We start from the raw sequence: 20,677 nt of genomic DNA, 5'->3' as shown, positions 1-20,677 counted from the left end.
GCACTCACGCACACATGTATATTTACATGTTCATTTTTCTCATTGCGTGCCGTACATGTACATTTGCAAGTATATATTAACATCGGAGAGATGGTTAGAAAAATAAATATTTGCAGATATGTTTTTCACATGTTCAGTTTCACATACATATATATTTGCATGTGAATGCTAACATTAGACACATGTTGTTTTTAAGAACATATATATATTGACACTGGACAGTTTTGTATTTTTGCAGGTATATGCTTGCATCACTCATACTATATATTTGCAGGCATATTTGCATACCTTAACCACCTGCACACACACGTGTTATATTTGTGTATATATTTTCATTGCACAAACCTGTTATATAATTGCAGGTATATTTGCATACCTCAACTACCTGGTTCCGGCCACACGCAAGCAGATCCTTGACATTCTGATAGAGGGTCTGAAGCGTATGGAATATCGAGGCTATGACTCGGCAGGTAACAAAAAGATAATATTCCTGAAACGCCAATTTTGTTAACAGCTTCAGAAATTAGTTTTGTATCCATCACATTAACTCTTTCCCACACAGAAGCAAATAAAATATGGCTATGTGCAGACAGCATAAAACCAGAACAGCCTGCGAGAAACTCACAGTCTGTTCAGGTTTTATGCTGTTTGCTGCTCATTGGTATCTAAGGGTTGGAAATAAGTTAAACTAAATAAATTAAACTTTAAACTTTAATTTAGTAAGAAAAGTCTTTCATAACTTTCTATGGGTCTACAAATGCGTCAAAATAGGTTTCTAAGCTGAAAAGAATTAACAGGTCAAAAGAGAAAGTTAAAATGTGGTTACTGACCAATTATCTGCTACTGACCAACTCATTTAGCCACCAGTTGTTTATAAAAACATATTTTATATTATATTTTTTACGTGACCCACCCAGTCCTGCAAGCCGAAATGATCGGTAATACAAAATGGTGTCTTTGTGTCGTGTAAACGAATCTGCACTAAACTAAATTTAGGTTTACATTGTACATGCGTGATCAGTTGTCAAACGAAAGTACGGTTGATATTCAAATGCATTATTTTTCTCTTTCCGGGATATTGTTGTAGTATGTTGATGCTGCATTAACAAATATAAGTGTATATGAAGTGAAAACACCTAAAATAAACAACGGTTGTGATAGACACCCATAAACTGTTAGATGCCCATAATATCACTTTAAACAAAAAATTCCGTAAAGCAGAAAATGTTGTCCCTGATAAGCCTGTGAGGACTGCACTGGCTAATCTGGGATGACACTCTACTGACATGCATTAAGCCCTGTTTTCCCAGGATGCTGCTCATGTGCCTTGTATGCAGATTTTGTTTACACTTTTCGAAACAATGTTTAGCAGATCATCTCAAGAATATCATGATTGGAGACTTAAATACAGTCAATCTTGTGCTTGCGACCACTTACATTAAGCGACTTTTGTCTTATGCGACCACTTTGAATTCCCCCTGAGAGTTTTCACTATATTTTCATATTGTATTTAGCGACTTTTGTCTTACGCGACCAACAACCACTGATTTTCGTGTATTTTGCCCAAATCTTTAATTAAGCGACCACTTTGGGGTAAAAGTGGTAAATCTGTTGACCGTTCAGGTACAAATCAGTGTTAATTGTTTTTCTAAGATGATAAGATGTAAGATTGCACCTTTGTTTTGTGTTCACACCAGCCATTTTCCTTTGTATTGATGACCGGTTCTGACCGGTGTTGATGCAGACTGCGTATCATTTTTTTGTGTTGAATACTACAGTCTACGGTTTAAAGAGTTTACAATCTGGGACGGTAAGTCAGATTTCCTAAAGCTTACATGCAGAAATTAAAATGTTAAAACAGAAAGTGTTAACGTTTGATAAGAAAATTCGGGTATTGGACTTTTCTAAGAGTTAAAGTGCACGTAACATCGCGAATGAGTTTGGAGTCAGAAAAACCCAATTTAATAAATTTTAGAATAAGAGAAAACAAATAAAACACATTTTAATAAAACATTAATCATTTATTTTATTTTTATTTAGATTTATTTGATTACAAAAATGGAAATAATTGTGTCAAAAGGTGATAATCCTACATCTGGATTTAAAAATGGAAGGTCCGCATATTCTTCCCAAATGGCCTTTTTTTATTTAATGACCATTTTGTTAAGAGACCACTTTTGATTAGTCCCTTAAGTGGTCTCTAAATACAAGATTGACTGTATTGGGAATCAATGAAGATTCATTAATTATTAATTAAACAAATTGGTATTGATTTAACTGAGTAGTTTGATTGTTTCAGTCAAATCCAAACTAGGCAAATTTTTACAGGACAGTAGGTCCTGTTGAATGGTTAAAAATACAGGACCTCCTCTTTTTTTACAGGACCTTCTGGCGACAGAATATAATAGTTAAATAACTTGGTATCATTGCTGGGATCAAGGTGTTTATAATATAAAATGGTAAATGATTAAAAAGCTATTAATTTCAAGGTCACACATTTGTATCTGATGTTAAATAATAATACACGACAAACATGGTACTACCGGTAGTCTTGTTAAGTTAAAACATATTTTAAAAAAAATGTTAAAAGAATGTTAACAGTAAATATAAACGGGAATCGCTCATTTGAAATATCTTACATGCAGTGATTTTTTTTGCTTTAATTTGTTACAGCCTGTGCCTTTTGAATTGGGAAAATTAGCGCGATAAACCGTGAAATTGGGAAAAATAGCGCGATAAACCATGAAATTGGGAAAAATTAAGCATTATAAATAGGATTATAAGTAACAGAAGTGATATTGTTTTTAAGTGCATGTTCAGGGAGTTTTCTAGAAAAGGAGTCTGGTCAAATTGTTTTTTTTTTAATCAATAAAAGTGGCAAGTTTGGGAATGATTTATGGACAAAAATGACTAAATTCAAGTTATATATTTTGTAAGATGTTTAAAAAATAAAGTTGAGACCTAGATTTAAGAAATCATAATTAAGTTATATGAGACTTGTTTCTAAAAAAAAAAAAAAAAAAAAATTTTTTTTTCTTTTTTTTTTTTTTTGGAAGTTGGGCTTTTTTTGGGAAATTTTGGTCAGAATTTTGGGAAAAAACGTGCATTTTTGCAATTGGGAAGAAGCCGAAATTCGGCTGTAAATTTGAGCAAAAAAAATCACTGACATGTAAGAACATATTCCAACCAAAGTAGCTGATACTTGTTTACATAAGCTACGCTTAGCGCGCATGTCAGATATGAGTCTGGTCAATATGGCCTAAACCAACAATGGCCTCAATAAATGACAACCAGCCTTTTTCACGCATGGACATTGACAGCCAAGATAATAACGGTTCAAATGACAATGATCATTATTATATATTACTATTGCTATTACAACCACATAAATTGATATCTGTATCATTAAAATTTTAATAATCAGGTTTATGATTATCTTGTTTTAAAAGCCACTAGGCTGTCATGGATTCGATCCTCCATGACCTGCATTCGTAAGATGCATAAAAATGGACCAATCAAATGCCCTCGAAAAATTCTGTCAGCAGAAAAAGTGTTAGTACGAAAAGCATGTGTATAAAGATGCTATCACTATTTTTGCACCTTAGAAAAATTTCAGAGCCATTAACAAACCTATACAAACCAAATAATTGGTTCTCTTTTTTTTACCAGACAATCAGCTCTGTATATTTGACCGACAGGCCGGACCTTAAAATTTTTTTACTGGACATGACCCTCGGTCCGGCCATGTTTGGCTGAGACTGTTGTTTTCCACATGTGGTTTATTTCATGATTAGTATCATTTTGGGAAAAGTTGATTTTTTTTCATTTTGACACTTTTACCATTGTGATTACTATTTGGAAATGTCTAGATTGATAAAAAAAAGCCTTGAAGACAGCTTTGTCTGGTAATTTTGTATTGCCTGGCTTTGTGCTGACATATGTTATGGATTTCAATTGCTTAATTTGAATGCTGGAAGTGAAATAACTCCTTTAAATGGAACTTTAACCATTGTGATTTACTATTTGGGATTGTCTCAATTGATATAAAATGGCCTTGAAGACAGCTGTGGCTGGTTATTTTGTATTGCCAATGTGGGAGGTTCACTTTTATATATTTGCATAGGTTTTTATAAAGAGTGCTGCACAAAAGGGAGAATAATTTTATGTCTCTGCAAACTAGTTAGATACATGTCTCATGCAGAAAATTGCTGTGTTTCCAGTCTTTCAAAACTTTGCACTTGTATCATTAAATGCCAGAATAGTTTTGGTTTATTGTAAGAAAGACCGTCTTCTGGTGACACTTTGGTAATGATATCAATTTAAAAAAACAGTCTCATAATGGTTACAATAAGGTGTATCCTGTTATCAAAGTTTAACAAAAAAAGTGCAGTGTAATAAATGTACCAATTTAAACACAAAGATAGGAAAAGCCCTTAAATTTGTATCTTTGGTAAAGGTTGCGATGTTGATTGCCTAGAAACAAATTGCACCTTTTCTGTTCCCCTTGTTTTAGGTGTTGCATTTGACATCAGTGAGGAGACGAACAACAAATCAGCCATTAAACTGGTGAAGAAACGAGGAAAGGTCAAGGAATTGGAGGCAGCTCTTGAAAGTAAGTTGACGCAAGAATTTAACCCTTTTCTGCTCAGGTATACACGCTTTTAGTCCTTTAGAAAAGTATCATTAAATTTAAGACCTTTCTTACTAGATTAAGATTTAAATGCTTAATTTACACCCTAAGTTACTTATGAACAGCCAAGGGCATAAAACCTGAACAGACTGCGAGTTACTCCCATGCTTTTCTGGTTATATACTGGCTATATATACTTTGCTTCTGGGTGGGAAAGGGTATGGGGTATACTTTGTTTAATTGCTATTGATATAATGAGCATTTGGTGGCCAAAAACTGGAAAATCTCTATTGTTAATAACAACACTGAACAAATTCTCTAAAAGCAAATAGAGAATTAATTGTAAAAAAATGAGGAAAATCTGGACTTCCTGGATTCTTGGTATTAAGATTTATTTTACTGAAATCATTGCATGGTTCAGTTGATGAAAGCTGACATTCCCATTTTCCCAATTATAGGTGTAGTGTAAGCAATACATTTCTGTAGGAGGAAGGTAGGAGGAAGCTGATGTTAAGATTAATTCTTGTTAAAACCCAACCTAATGTTAAAAAAAACTGCATAATTAATAGAGATATCACTGTTTTTGAAGCCGATTGGTGGGTAAACCAGGAAGATCAGATAAAGAATCTTGTGGCATGACTGATTTACATTACAGTTTTTTTCTTTGAGGTTTCTTGTTATAAATAACTACTTCAAGACAGAAACAAAAAAACTGCACCTTGCTTTTATTTGCATTCTTATGCCCTTTATTTTTGGTTCTCATGGTCTTTATCACCTGTGTATTGTTGGATCTTCGGCGTTTTACTTCCAATTTATTGTTCTTGTATTATCAATGAATAATGCATTCTTATCTAAATTATTTAACCAAAAAATAAATTTTTACTGGTAAAATAAATTTAAGAATACAGATTTAATAACAACAACAACAACAACAACACAAAAAGACAGTAAGAATAACTAGAATACATGTGTATGTACATGTGTATGTACATGTGTATGTACATGTGTATGTACATGTGTATGTACATGTGTATGTACATGTGTATGTACATGTGTATGTACATGTGTATGTACATGTGTATTTACATGTGTATGTACATGTGTATGTACATGTATTGCATTGACAAATATTTCAATCTTCATGCCTGATTAAATTTAAAAACAAGTTTTTTGGGGTAAAACCTTAACATCAAAAGCAGTTATTGGCTTTAAGTAACTTAGCTACTTAAAGATGCAGATATTATTTATAAAAAAAGAAGGCAGACACAATATTAAGGACAGCATAAGCAATACATGTATAGAGGTATTGGAAATGTAAGCATAGAGCCACCTTCAAAATATACCTCTGATTGAAATATGATAGTGTCACACATTATTGCTTTCATGTGTGAAATTCTAGTCTGTCTTTTTTTGTACAATGTCATTTACATACCAAAATGTTTGTGACTTCAGACTTATGTATATTATAAATCATCCTATTGGTGCAAAAAGGTATCAATATGTGCCTTTTATTTTCAGTGTCACATGGTACCTTTTTGCACCAAGGGGGCAATTTGATATTTAGTATTATATTTTGAAAAAGTTAATGTCTTCGTATTTAAGATAAATTGAATTAACTTTGAGTACTTGTGTGCAGTCTAAGAAATTGCGCATTTCTAGCTTTTTTCTTCATGTTCCATGAAATGTTAGTTTAATTTTATAAAACTTGTACATGACTGTTTGCAAACTAGAATTTAAGATGTGTGACTTATTTAATGATCATGGATTCATGCTGGCACAAAAAATTAAAAGTAATTGTTATAAATTATGCATTTTCTCTGCTTTCTATAAAGCTGTTATGTGCATTTTTTTAATTTTTAATACATTATACAATAAGAAATCCATTGGGCCAATTGGTAATATGATGGATACAATGATTATGCAAGCACATCCATTTCATTAAAACAAAAGCAGGTACCTATATTTATTTTATGAATGTTGTTATTCCAGTTTACAAATTTATAAATTTAGAAATAAGTTATAATGCGTGTTTGTTTGATGATTGCATGCACTTTGCACACCAATCATTTAAGAAGCATATCAGGGGATCCATTTTACCGCTTCAATCTTTATCATGCTTCTACGAATACAGTTAGGATTGGTACATTGTACATGTTCTTTTGTTAATATTTTATTTAACTAACTATTGAAGATTGTCATGTAATAATTTTCTGCAGTGACTCTATTGATGAATAATGTGCTTGCTATCTTGTTATATGCGAGTGGGCGCATTTTCACTACCAAGAAGATTGAAAACAATTACATGTACCTGAAATCTAGGAAAGTTGTTCAATTTTTGGGTGTTTCTGTTAATGAAAAATTGTTAAATAATTTGTACCCAAAACACCAAGAAGATTGAATAAATACTGAAACCGAGGAAAGTAGATACATTTCTGGGGATTTCTGTTTATGAAAAATTGGTAAACAATTTTCATTAAAGTATATCTCAATCTGTTATATTGCGAGTTAAAGCTTACATATTAAATCTAGAAAAATTAAAACAATTTTGGACGTCAACTTTGATGTAAATTATTTCATTGAAAAATGGAATTTAAATTGATTGGTTTAATTAAGAAGCAAAAAAGGAAATGAAAAGTTTTTTGTAAAAGTTAAATGATACATGCACAATATGTAGTAACACCATAAATTTGTTACAACAATTAGTGACTTTACTTGCAAGTAGAACAGATTACTGTAAACCATTTTGTGTTAAGCTCTTAATACTTTATACTGTATTCATTCAGTAGTCTGTGTGATACCTAAAATACCCTATCGAAGACAAATGAGACTTGCTCTGGTAAAACTGGACTTAATGCGTGTTTATGTTGTCATAGGCTAATCGGGGACAACACTTTCCGCCTACAATGCATTTTTAGATGGTCGCTTAGCGACTGTCTAAGGTGGTAAGTCTAAAATTCATGTCGATACCCCTTAGCTACTAGGAGCCTAATACCCGCTTACTACGCGTATTCGCGCAAGAAAGAGTTGTAGAATTTATGCAAGGGGTTTGAGTTCTCCAATTATATTTATTCACAAATGGAAACATGATATTAATATCCTGTTAAATGCAATAGTTTCGAACGGTGCTTTTATAGAAAAGAATCATTAAACAATGATAGTATTGTACGTGTCGCGGAGGAGATTTTTTATGAATGAATAAAATAGTCCACTTTCTGCAGCGTCTTCATGAGGTAGTATTTTTGCTCACTCCATTCATAATATGAGGCTATTAATAGATGCCCCTGTCGATAAACAAAGGAAAGTCCACGGGCGATAACAACGCAATAGGTTATGCTCTCACATACACCTCAATGACGTAGTACAGGTCAATCGAAAATTGAGGCTATTAATAGATTCGGGAAAAAGTTAACGCTTATTTATATTCTCAATTTATAAAACGTTGAACATGAGTTCAACAATAACTTCAGCGATACGATAGACAAAAACAAAAAAATGTTTCATAATAACCGCTAAACCCAAATATAACAAACAATTTATAATAATAATACGAATGACCTGTTTCGTAACCTCGTTCATGCAACTACAGCGGGTATTTCTGGAAAACGTTCTTTGGTTCTCAACAGATTGTGGCGATTTTTTGTATTAACGGGTGATAGCAAGGCAATAGTAGAAGGTTAGTAGAAGGTTTAGCTTGTTTATATTCACAGTTCTCAATACATAGACAGTTGGATATGAGTTCATCAATTACTACAGGCATACTATAGGCAACCTCGAAAATGCTTTATAATAGCTAAAACTGAAAACAACTAAATATATTAAATATATTTATAACAATAAATATCTTTTAAAAATGAAGTCGGCGTATACGCTGACTTTGAAATAAAGTTTGCAATTTACTTTTCTAAATAAATAAATACAATTAAACAAAAGTTAAACTATTGTGTTGTGTTTTTACTTGTAAGTTGCATATTCACCGCATGAAATGTGTGTTAGCATTGTCAAACCACACATAAGTGTGAGTAGATAAAAAATATACTATGGGAGAGCACTTCATATGTGTCCTCATATGCCTTGTTATAAGTATCTTTCTTCACTATCGAAATATATCGTATGTTGATATTTGATTAAAACGCAGTTTTCTTTCGACACATTTAAATCACACGTCAATAGCACCGTCATGCGAAAATGGGTCTTATACGTTTCTGCAAGCGTTTGTTATATAAACCCAACATTTGCTTTTGCCCAGTCAGGCCATAGGCGATGCTGTTCGCTATAAAATCACTCAATATGTTATGTTTCTCCTTACCAGAAGAAGAGATAGCTGAGTGGGCTATTTATATGATGGGCGCATATGAAATAAGACCCATTTTCGCATGACGAGGGTCATTACAAATCTCATTGCAATTTGAAAATGCCACATTTAAGAACAATGCTTTTTAATACAAAATTGAATTCAAAATAGCAAACTTGTTAATAATGGCAGCCTATCCACACATTAAGGAATGATTTCCAGACGTGCTGACCAAGCTAGGCAAACATTGTGGTACGATAATTAAATGATTTTCTCTTATCGTGACACTATACTATTTCGCTAATGATTGTTTTCTCATCTTGGAGGCAAAAGTGAAATTCTGCGAGATGGATTGTAACACGTAATTGCAACAGGGCCACAATTTGTGTCGTTTGAGCATACAATGAGTAGTCCGTAATTCCTTACACTGAACAGTGCAACATCCTTTTAATTAAGCACATACGCAGTGATGAAGTAAAAATTCAGAGGTTGTATCTCGAATCAGCTTATTAAATATTCTAAAATATTCATGCGTGTCTGTTGGCGTTATGTAAAAGTCACTAAAATGAAAACTGAGTTAAAAAGCTATGCCTAAAAGCGCATCAGTGCTCTATACCTACCGTATTTTACCATGCATAGCGCGCAGTTTTTTACCTTCAATTTTCAAATTAAAAAGTCAGTGCGCATAATACATTGACACAACGCTTTCCTGGTTGCTAAATTGCAAAAAATCCATTTTGTAATCGTAAGTCTTCACAATTGCCGCCATTTTTTTAAATGCAGAAAACTACACCCTATAATGTTATAGACTGAAGAGGCCGTTGTCAACAAATAGCGGGAAAGGGTAGGAATGAACGGGGTAGTAATAGTTTTGACAAAAATTAAAAGATGAAAAAAATGTCTTTGTTGGTGTTTTCACACTTCTTCATTGATTGTTCATTTAAAAAATGGAGGTATATCGATCCCCACGTCGGCGCGGTATTGTTTGTTGAAGTTTTTGTTATCATGAAAACTCGTTGATTTACAACGCAAAACGTTTTATTTGAACTGACGCTAATTATTTCAATCATATTTCACAATTTCGCTTTTGCTTTGTTTTGATAATTTAATCCAAAGTTTAATGTTAGCAATTCTGAAAATTTGCACTCTATGTGAATTGACAGTTTGACATCATCAAAGGAAAGCCACTTCCTGTCTGAAGCAATAAAGGTTCAAGTTTCTTGCCGACAAAATTGGATTCCTTTGTCTTGCAATCAACATGCCGAACCAATCGTGTGTTTGTTCCTCAATAGCAATCGTCCAATTAAATAAAGTTCCGCCTTCAAACCTTTTGCAGAGAACGGAGGTGGAGTTTAACGGTTAATTGAGCAAGTGTTTTACGTAAGTTGAGTTCCAATTTGCCGAAATTACATGGCCCTAAGCATTGAAACGACGAATACATTTATCAATGATTTTCAGATCTCTGCATTAATATGCTACTGTGCAAGTATACTACGTAGGTTAAAAACCAACAATAGAGATTTAGACTCGTTTTATTTTCTTTCAATAGATACAAACAAATGATATTTGTCTAATGGCTTTACGCCGATAATGCCGATAACGCCAACTGTATGGAATGGAGTGTTCGGGTGTATTGTTTGTCTCACTATAAATACTTATCAACTAGACGCAGTGAAGGCGCGAAATACCAGATCAAACTGGATTTAATGGGGAGCATCCCTTAATGGGGAAATATTTAAGTCGATAAAAAATAAAATGGGATCCATAGACGATTTGCGTAAATTGGACATTGCGATGTTGCGGGTCTGCAGAAGAAGATGTCATACGATGTTGTGAGCGGCAGGTAATGAAAATGTTACACTGTTCAAACGTGAGGAATAGGTAATAGTGGTTTGAATTAAACACACAGGGGTCTTAAAAAACACGGGCAGTGTGCGGCAATAAGGACATAAACGGTGTTTTCGAGAGAATTATCTTTATTTTGTCGAAAATATAGTGCTATGCACCCCATGCTCCTGATCGTATAAACGCTCCCTAAACCTTTAAAACAAAAAATTAAGTGCCTGAAAAACTCAGATTAAATGATTGCGCAATATAAGAATGGCGGCCATTTTGGCCCAATTTTCAGGTTTTTGGCCCTAAATTCTTTTTTTTTCTCCATTTTGGCTTTAAAAAATCGCATGCGCGTTATACATGGGAGCGAGCTATACATGGTAACATACGGTATGTTTATGTCAGCGTTGTTGACACCATGTGAACTGCTGGGGTAACAAGTATAGCATTAACAGCAATGTTTGTATACTTTTATTCCTCCATATACAAGATACGAAGATTATTGTATATTTTGAATTTGTATATGGTGTCAAAAATCAAAAGTTTTGTACACGGAACATTCATTATGAATTTATATTCTTGGTGAGATAGTTATTTGATATTAGAAAAAATATTCCTTTAATATGGTGACTGCAAATTTTCTTTCAATTAAGTTCTCATTACCATTTTCATCATACTTTCTATGCTTTCAGAACGTCCAAAAAGCATGTTGTTTTTATTTTGTCTAAATTATTTCTATGAAATAATAAGGATGATAAAAAGTGCACACAAAACTCGACCCGTGCTCTATGACATACACTTTATAAAGTTGAGTGGCATGTGTTCATTTCAAAAGTGCGATTGATTTTGAAAAATGAATTGCGTGTTAAATTATGCAATAGCGAACATCTTGAGTGCCTTCAGCTCTTTGATTATCTAAGTAGAGACTTCATTTAGATAGAAAATACCCTAAAAGTGGCAAGTGGCATCCCTGATTAGCTTGTGCAGATTGCACAGGCTGATATGGGAGGACACTTAAACCACGTGCATTTTGCTTGGTCTACCCAGAACATGTGTATGAAGTTGTTAAACACATTTATCTTCAAACTTGGTCAGGATTGACCAACAACTATGAAATGAGTTCAATTGACCTTCATGTTTATTACCAAGACAATTCTGAAAAGAGTACCTAAAGTAGCCTTGAAAATCCTCAAAAGGATTAAAGGTCTTTATTTTGAAAAATTTCCCGGGATGTATTTGGCTTGCGCCAGAAGGCAACCTTAAAGTAATATTTTGCCTGTTTGAACACTTCTGATTTGAATTCTTGATGTTAAAGTAGTGTGCACTTCAATACTAAATAATGCAAACTGCTGAAGTTTTACTCTTATTTTCATTAAAGTATTTCTCAATCTGTTATATTGCGAGTTAAAGCTTACATTTTATATCGAGAAAATTTAAAACAATTTTCGACGTCAACTTTGATGTAGATTATTTCATTGAAAATTGGAATTTAAATTGATTGGTTTAATTAAGAAGCAAAAAAGGAAATGAAAAGTTTTTTGTAAAAGTTAAATGATACATGCACATTATGTAGTAACACCATAAATTTTTTACAGCAATTAGTGACTTTACTTGCAAGTAGAACAGATTACTGTAAACGATTTTGTGGTAAGCTCTTAATACTTCATACTGTATTCATTCAGTAGTCTGTGTGATATTCACTCGTAGGAATTTCCAATTTATATAATGTTGTTTGTTTATACAACTTTTAAGTGCCATAAAAGATAATCTGGCATTGATAAGTTGCATGATGTTAAAGTTGAGCTTAAGGATCACTATAGTTAAATGTTGTAATTTTCTATATTAATGTTTTGTAAAAAAACAAACTAAGTGTCCATAATTGTCTTAATATATATCAATGGCATTTACTATGTCACTGTGATTGTCTATTGACACATTTATGACCCCATAGACTGGAGTGACGTCGACCAAAGAAAATTGATTTGACATTGATAATGACTTTTAGCTGCATTAAACATGCACTAATGCAATCATCTCTGTGAATGTATTATGACCTAAACAGGCCAAAGTCACCAGCCTGATTTAATATGATAATGACATATTTATTGTTTTATATATATGCAATTGCCAAAAGAAAGAATTTTCTTAACTGCTTACTTACCGCACTGGCTAATCAGGGAGGACTTTTTCCGTATGTGTGGTATTTTTTGTTTAATGGAAGTCTCCTCTTAGCAGAAATCCATTTTACACGGGAAGTGTTGTCCTGTATTAGCCTGTGTGTACTGCACAGGCTTATCTGGGATTACACTTTACGCACATGCATTAGAGTGTGTCTTAATTAGGTTTCAAATAAATCAATGTGATAATTACAAACCAGAATGAACCGTCTTACACGAGAGACTTCTGTTAAATGAAAAATACAATACAATGCAAGCGGAAAGTGTCATCCCTGACAATCTGGGACGACATTTTACACATATGCATTTAGCCCCGTTTTTACCAGAGCGCAGCTCTATTAACTGAATGTGATTCCAGATCAGAACGGCCTGTCCTACACCAAGGAGTACGACATCCACTGTGGCATCGCCCACACCCGCTGGGCAACCCACGGTGAGCCCAATGAGGTCAACAGCCATCCGCAGAGGTCAGACGAGAACAATGGTGAGTACTCAAGGCCCAGGTGAATGCATTTGCTTAAATATTCTATGCTTTTTGATTGTCTGTTTTGGATAAGGCTAGCATAATGTCAGACTCTTTAGTGCTTGATAACAGTGAGTACTTTAGGCACAGGTCAACTTTTTTATGCCCCCCGGATTGTATGTGTTTGTGTGTGTGTCCCAAAACTTTAACCAAAACTTGAACCTTCTTCATTACTTTTGCAATATAGAACATAGCAACTTGATATTTGGCATGCATTGTATCTCATGGAGCTGCACATTTTGAGTGGTGAAAGGTCAAGGTCATTTTTCAAGGTCAAAGGTAAAAAAAATCAAAGCAGCGCATTAGGGGGCATTGTGTTTTTGACAAACACATCTCTTGTTTTTGGATTTAAATTGAGTTTGCCTCCTTATTCAAACCCACATTTGCTGACATATGCTATGTTTTGTATCGCTTGTGGGAGGTAAGGCTTTAATTATTTTTGGACTCCGGAATAATTTATAAGAAATCTCATATGAATACTTGAAGCATTAAAACTAATTTTAGCATTATATTTGTGACCCATGTTTGCCCAAGTATGCTATGGTTTTTGATCCCACGTGGGACATAAGGCTTGCATAATTTTGGACTCATGAGTAATTGAAAAGAAATCTTATATTAACTATTACTCATTCACTTTCGTCATATTGGTCCATATCCGATAAAACCATCATAACTTTCCAGGCTTCATTCATACATAATAATACTCATCAATATTTGTGAACAACAAATGCCATCATCCAGTTCTCCAAGAGTATATTAACCCTTTCCCCCATAAGAAGCAAAGTGAAAATGGCTTTTGCAACCAGCATAAAACCAGAACAGCCTGCGAGTAACTCTGCTAGTAACAACTTGAATCTAGTAAGAAAGGTCTTTAATTCAATGTAACTTTCTAAGGGACTACAAATGCGTCAAAATAGGTATCTAAGTGGTAAAGGGTTATATACTGTGGGTCATCAACAATGATGTTTTGTACAAGTAATTTAAATGGTAATTTAAGGTTAGGTGAATGGACCAGTAATAGAATGTTATTTTGATAATTGCTGAGTTTGAAACATGATAAAGGTTCTTCAGCCAAAGCCTTTTATTAAAGATCAATAGTTTTCTTTATTTGAAATTTGACATCTTAAAAAATATTAAAATTTTTACATTCATGTACAGAAGTTTAACACTCAAACCCAATTCTTGGTTTTAAATATCGCCATGGGATTAATGATGACATCAAGAACATTTAATGAAAATTGTGTGTATTGTAATCAATCTTGAACACCATACCTGGCTGTGCAATCAGAAAACAAATACCTGAGCATAGAAATCAATTTAAGGATAAAAAGGCCATATGTTGCCTTGGGCAAATAGCATAAGACTAAATCGCCTAGCTGGAGTTTATAATTACATAATCTATAATGCAACCAAATTGCGTTGAATTCTAGTCTGCACATCTCTCTATCCATTCAGCTGCCTAGCTACCTCTGATATCGCGATTGTCCTGTACATCTCATGTACGTCACATAAGTAAGATTTCACTAAATACATGTATCATGCATGATTCATTAGCTGCATTGTGTAGGTGGGATGATGAAATTCGAAAATGAACAGTTTGGTTGTCAAAACTATTTGAGGGGATTGTATATCATGTCTGTCCATGATAAAAGCCTTAGGTTCAAGATAAGGGCCTCTTATGAGGGGTAAACTTTATACAAAAACAAGCCTGTTTTTGTGTATCTGCCTTCTGCAAACAAATAACAGCCTGTCATCTGTCCTTAGGCTTACCTGAGGCTTTAAGATGGTTGTTTATTGACAAAACAATGTTGCCAGACATGATGTTGCTGATTGTGATTGCGTAATACGGTTACCATAAATGTGTATGGTGTCTGTAAGTGCAACAACAGGTACTCAATACTTGTTTCATATCTCATCATGTCATTTTACATTCAATTGCATCATGCAGCGGATGAATATTGATACAAGATTTTCTACTGATAAATTCTACAACAAAAAAGTCTTGCTAAGTTTCAGATTGAGAGCTTTTATCAATTGGGCTGAATTCTATTTTTTATTTGGAAAATGTCTGTCATTTTGAGTTATTAGGAATGAAATAATTTGTTTGATAAGGAATGACAATTTGGCAAACACCACATTGTCTTTTATCACATACATCTCAATTGTAGTCATGACAATTTATTCTTTTATGCAAGTCCCATATGAGGTAACAGGTTTATTGCATTTTTGGAGTCTAGACAATAAGACAATCAATGCAATATTTATAACATTAAACAATTCATTTGTACTTGGGAATGAACATATCATGCCTATAGTGTAACACAGGGATATCAATAGATATTGAAAAACCTGTTGTCAACAGACCATGTGGTCCAAATTGTCAGGGGTCAAATTGCATACAAACTTTGTGTCCAAATATTTGTAAAGGATCTGCAAGTATTGCTTTACTTTAATGAAATGAAATTTAAAAAAACACCATGTGTATGAATTGAAATATACTTTTAAAGTTTTGTTCTTGGTAACATAATGGCATCAAAATGACCCTATGCAGATAATATGCTGGAGTCAAAGGTGAGAAAATATGAAAAGGCCCGCATCAAGAAGGAGGATGTTTCTTCAATTGAAATCCCTGCATAAATAAATGAGTCATGTTCTGAGAAAACTGGGCATAATGCATGTGCGTAGTGTTGTCCAAGATTAGCCTGTGCAGTCCGCACAGGCTAATCAGGGACGACACTTTCCGCTTTTATGAAATTTTTTGTTTCAATGAAGTCTCTTCTTAGCAAAAATCCAATTTAGATGGAAAGTGTTGTCCCTAATTAGCCTGTGTAGACTGCACAGGCTAATCTGGGATGACACTTTACGCATATGCATTATGCCCAGTTTTCTCAGAACGCGACTCAAATGTATTGTATGCATTTCTGTGATTTCAGAATTTGTTGTGGTACACAATGGGATCATTACAAACTACAAGGACATTAAAGCCTTTTTGGTATGCATTCCATTTTGTTATTTCGAAGTTTGTGAAATGGTAAGTGTAAAGCAAGAGTACACAAGTAAACCAGATATTTTAATATATCACCAAAGGAAGAATTCGTTCCTTAATGTGAAAAGGTATATTTTTTACCAAATGATTGCCTAAAATTTCCAATTAAAGTTTTCAAAAAAAGGGTTTCCTAAATAAAATTTAATTTTTTGTTTATTTTTATTTATTTTTGAAAACACTTATTCTTAATATTAAAGAATCTGTTTTAGCTAAATAATTTTACTTTCTTTCTGTGCAGGAAAAGAAGGGCTTTGTGTTTGAGTCTGAGACAGACACAGAGGTGATTGCCAAGCTGGCCAAGCATGTGTTCGACTCTGACAACCACGAGGGCTCTTTCAGAGAGATCATTGAGATCGTTGTGCAGCAGCTGGTACGGGAGTTTTGTCCTTCTTTAGAAAAATACCTGCAAAAAGCTCTTTTCCTATCGAGGAAAATTTTCAAATTCCCTATTGTCGTAAGATCAATTCCCAAAACAATAAAAGGGAATACAATTTCATTAATATCATTCTAAAAAGCGCATTATCTGCAAAAGAACATACTTAAGGATACACTAAAACTGAACTTTTCAGCAAAAATTTAAGTTAAAGAATAATAATATTATGGGTTTGTGTATTTAATTACCAAGCAATTAAGAAGGCAATTCCAAATGTTACGATTTCATGACGCAAATTTTTCCATTTTCAGTTTTTTTGTGCTAATTTTTCCCAATTGGCGCATTTATGGTACTTTTTCTGATTGGAAAAAAATTTGCTGCAAACTGAAGGACAATTTTCCCCCAATGTGAAAGCAGCAGGCATTAAGGAGACTTTATACAAAGTTATTTCTCACAGGGAATATACATTTAGTATACTTCATATTTGTAAATTAGATAAAATTCCAGCATAAGAAATTGTTGTCAACACACCTGCAGTTTCAAATGCTGCATGGTGTTATCCATCAGCAGTTCAGTTTGTACACTATGTAGACCTTTATTTTCCATGCCTTGATACTGTCTCATAGAAATGTCACCTGACACACTTGTTTCATGTCTTTCAGGAGGGTGCCTTTGCCCTGGTAATTATGAGCACTCACTTCCCGGGCGAATGTGTGGCAACACGGTGGGTAAACAATGGCTCCACCTCAGTGGCGGCCCGTATTCACCTATTGATTCTTTGACTTAAGTCTGAAAATAAAGAATATTCTTACAAATGTAATTTTTTTTAAACTGCTTGAAATTAAAGTCTATCATGGCAGTTAACACCAATAATTATAAATTCTGTGTTGATAACATAAGCACCATTTTGTACCTATATATTTGCAAACTCTTTGGTAATTTAATAAATTCTTAAGTCTAAGAATGGGTTGGTTAATATAAGGTCTTGATGTTTTAATATTTCTACTGATAAGATTGTTTTCTCAAGTTTGTTTGCTGAATAAGTTCAAGTGGATATTTATAAGCAATCTTGTGTAAATCTGTGATCAGAAGAGTTTCAAACTAAGCATATTATTTACCTTTTGTTGAATTTTACTGCTGCCATAAATGTTTAATGCATAAGGAGACAAGAGTTTTATCAATGAACATGATTTACTAGTGCAGCATCTCTGCAAGCATGAATGGTTATTTAAACAATTTTGCCCAACATGTTTGTTTGTTTTTTGTAAAGTTGTCAAAGTTTAATATTTTGTTAATAAATTGAGCTCTGTTCTGGGAAAATTGGGCTTAATGCATGTGTGTAGTGTCGTCCTAGATTGGGCTTAATGCATGTGTGTAAAGTGTCGTCCTAGATTGGGCTTAATGCATGTGTGTAAAGTGTCGTCCTAGATTAGCCTGTCTGTGAAGTCTGCTTGAGACGACACTTTGCCCTTTTGCAGAATTTTTAGTTTAACCCTTTCAGTGCTGGAACCGAATTTTGAAGGCCTTTGCAAACAGTTTGGATCCAGATGAGACGCCACAGAACATGGCGCCTCATCAGGATCCAAACTGTTTGCTATTCTGATAGTATTCTTTGAAAAAAAAACGAAGAAAATGCTAATTTTAGAAATTCAGCAGAAGACATTTTAGCAGATGACAAATTTCCCAGCATGCAAAGGGTTAAATCAGTCAGTTCTAAAAGAAAATCCAGTTTATATGGAAAGTGTCTTTCCAGATTAGCCTGTGCAGGCCCATTTGAGACGACTTATGCACATGCAATAATCCTAGTTTTCTCAGAGTGGGGCTAAATTGTGTCGGGCCCCATGACTATTATCAACATGTTTACAGCCGCGGCAGCCCATTGGTGATAGGCATGAAGAGCAAGGCCAAACTCTGCACAGACCATATCCCTGTCTTCTACAGCAAAGGTAATAAGTCATTTAAAATAAATGGGTAGTTGTTTTTTGATGAAACTAACCTTTGTCAAATTATGTTTTAGCACCTAACTGTTAAAAAAAGTATTAAAAAAGCAATGTAAAGTAATATTGTCCTACAGTTCCTAGACCTTTTAACAACACCCACACAACTTACCACTCATTTGTATTATCAATTAAATGTTATTATTGCTAGCAGTCATTACCAGTTGTTACTAATGGTCCCATTCAGCCTCATTCTGGAAAAATGTGGCTGATTGCATATGGGCTAGTCCCAGATACGCTTTGCACAGGCTAATCAGGGACAGCACTTAACCCTTTGCATGCTGGGAAATTTGTCGTCTGCTAAAATGTCGTCTGCAGAATTTGTAAAATAAGCATTTTCTTCATTTTTTTTCAAAGAATACTATCAGAATAGCAAACAGTTTGGATCCAGATGAGACGCCACGTTCTGTGGCGTCTCATCTGGATCCAAACTGTTTGCAAAAGGACTTTAAAATTCGGTTCCAGCACTGAAAGGGTTAAGTTTTTAGGGTATCTTGGTATTTTGTTTTAAAAGCAGTCTCCACGTAGTGGAAATCCAGTTTATACAGAAAGTGTGCTGCCTGATTAGCCTGGGCAGACTGCGCAGGCTAATCTTGGATGACACTTTGCACATGCATTCAGCCTATTTTTTCAAGAACGAGGCTCAATTTTTCTGTTGGTTGGTATTCAGAGAGAGATTTTGTATCCACTTAACACAAGCCCTATGAAATCCTTGCGTGACTTGTATGGGTGTGAACAGTTTATGCTGCTCATGTAAAAAGCATTGTTTGATAAATGCTGTTTATGTGTGCTGTTAAACTAACATTTTGTTCCGAAGTTGAACAATTAATCAAAGAACATACAATTATGTGTTTATTTGTGTGCAATGTTGATGTTTATGTGTGTTTTATTGAGGATGATAATAATTCTTATTTTGTTCTAGGCTTATAATTTTTTTACCTTTGTTTTTAGCTCATCTGTCATGAAGTGATATGGTGAGCTTATGTGACCGTGTGATGTCCGGCATCCGTATGTCCGTGCGTGCTTCTGTCAACTATTTGTTTGCGTAGACAGTAGAGGTCACAATTTTCATCCAATCTTTATGAAATTTGGTCAGAATGTTTATATTGATGAAATCTGGGTTGGGATTGTATTTTGGTCATCTGGGGTCACAAACTAGGTCACAAGGTCAAATAATAGAAAAACCTTGTGTAGACAATAGAGGTTGCAGTTTTCATCCAATCTTTATGAAATTTGGTCAGAATGTTTATCTTGATGAAATCTGGGTTGGGATTGTATTTGGGTCATCTGGGGTCAACAACTAGGTCACTAGGTCTAAAACTAGGTCAAATAACAGAAAAACATTGTGTAGACAGTAGAGGTCACAGTTTTCATTCAATCTTTATGAAATTTGGTCAGAATGTTTATCTTGATGAAATCTGGCTTGGGATTGTATTTGGGTCATCTGGGGTTAAAAACTAGGTCACTAGGTCAAAAACTAGGTCAAATAATAGAAAAACCTTGTGTAGACAGTAGAGGTCACAGTTTTTGTCCAATCTTTATGAAATTTGGTCAGAATGTTTATCTTGATGAAATCTGGGTAGGGATTGTATTTGGGTCATCTGAGGTCGAAAACTACGTCACTAGGTTAAATAATAGAAAAACTGTCAACAATTTGTTTGTATAGACAGTAGAGGTCACAGTTTTCATCCAATCTTTATGAAATTTGGTCAGAATGTTTATCTTGATGAAATCTGGGTTGGGATTGTATTTGGGTCATCTGGGGTCAAAAACTAGGTCACTAGGTCAAAAACTAGGTCACTTAACA

At 34.0% G+C, this 20,677-nt stretch overlaps 1 protein-coding gene across 10 annotated transcripts in view; it reads left to right on the top strand.

Moving 5' to 3' along the window:
- Nucleotides 1-20,677, top strand: part of LOC127867379 (glutamine--fructose-6-phosphate aminotransferase [isomerizing] 1-like) — a 79,978-nt gene that overhangs the window by 6,271 nt on the left and 53,030 nt on the right. For all 10 annotated transcript variants that reach the window (XM_052408488.1, XM_052408483.1, XM_052408482.1 and 7 more), the window contains exons 2-8: nucleotides 363-470; nucleotides 4,514-4,612; nucleotides 13,290-13,415; nucleotides 16,388-16,446; nucleotides 16,739-16,870; nucleotides 17,536-17,597; nucleotides 18,740-18,819. In XM_052408488.1, coding sequence (XP_052264448.1) covers nucleotides 363-470; nucleotides 4,514-4,612; nucleotides 13,290-13,415; nucleotides 16,388-16,446; nucleotides 16,739-16,870; nucleotides 17,536-17,597; nucleotides 18,740-18,819 — 666 coding nt within the window. The remainder of the gene's footprint in view (nucleotides 1-362; nucleotides 471-4,513; nucleotides 4,613-13,289; nucleotides 13,416-16,387; nucleotides 16,447-16,738; nucleotides 16,871-17,535; nucleotides 17,598-18,739; nucleotides 18,820-20,677) is intronic.

This window comes from Dreissena polymorpha, chromosome 2, assembly GCF_020536995.1.
Source record: "Dreissena polymorpha isolate Duluth1 chromosome 2, UMN_Dpol_1.0, whole genome shotgun sequence".
NCBI classification, from domain to species: Eukaryota; Metazoa; Mollusca; class Bivalvia; order Myida; family Dreissenidae; genus Dreissena; species Dreissena polymorpha.
This window is presented reverse-complemented; position numbering and strand designations above follow the sequence as displayed.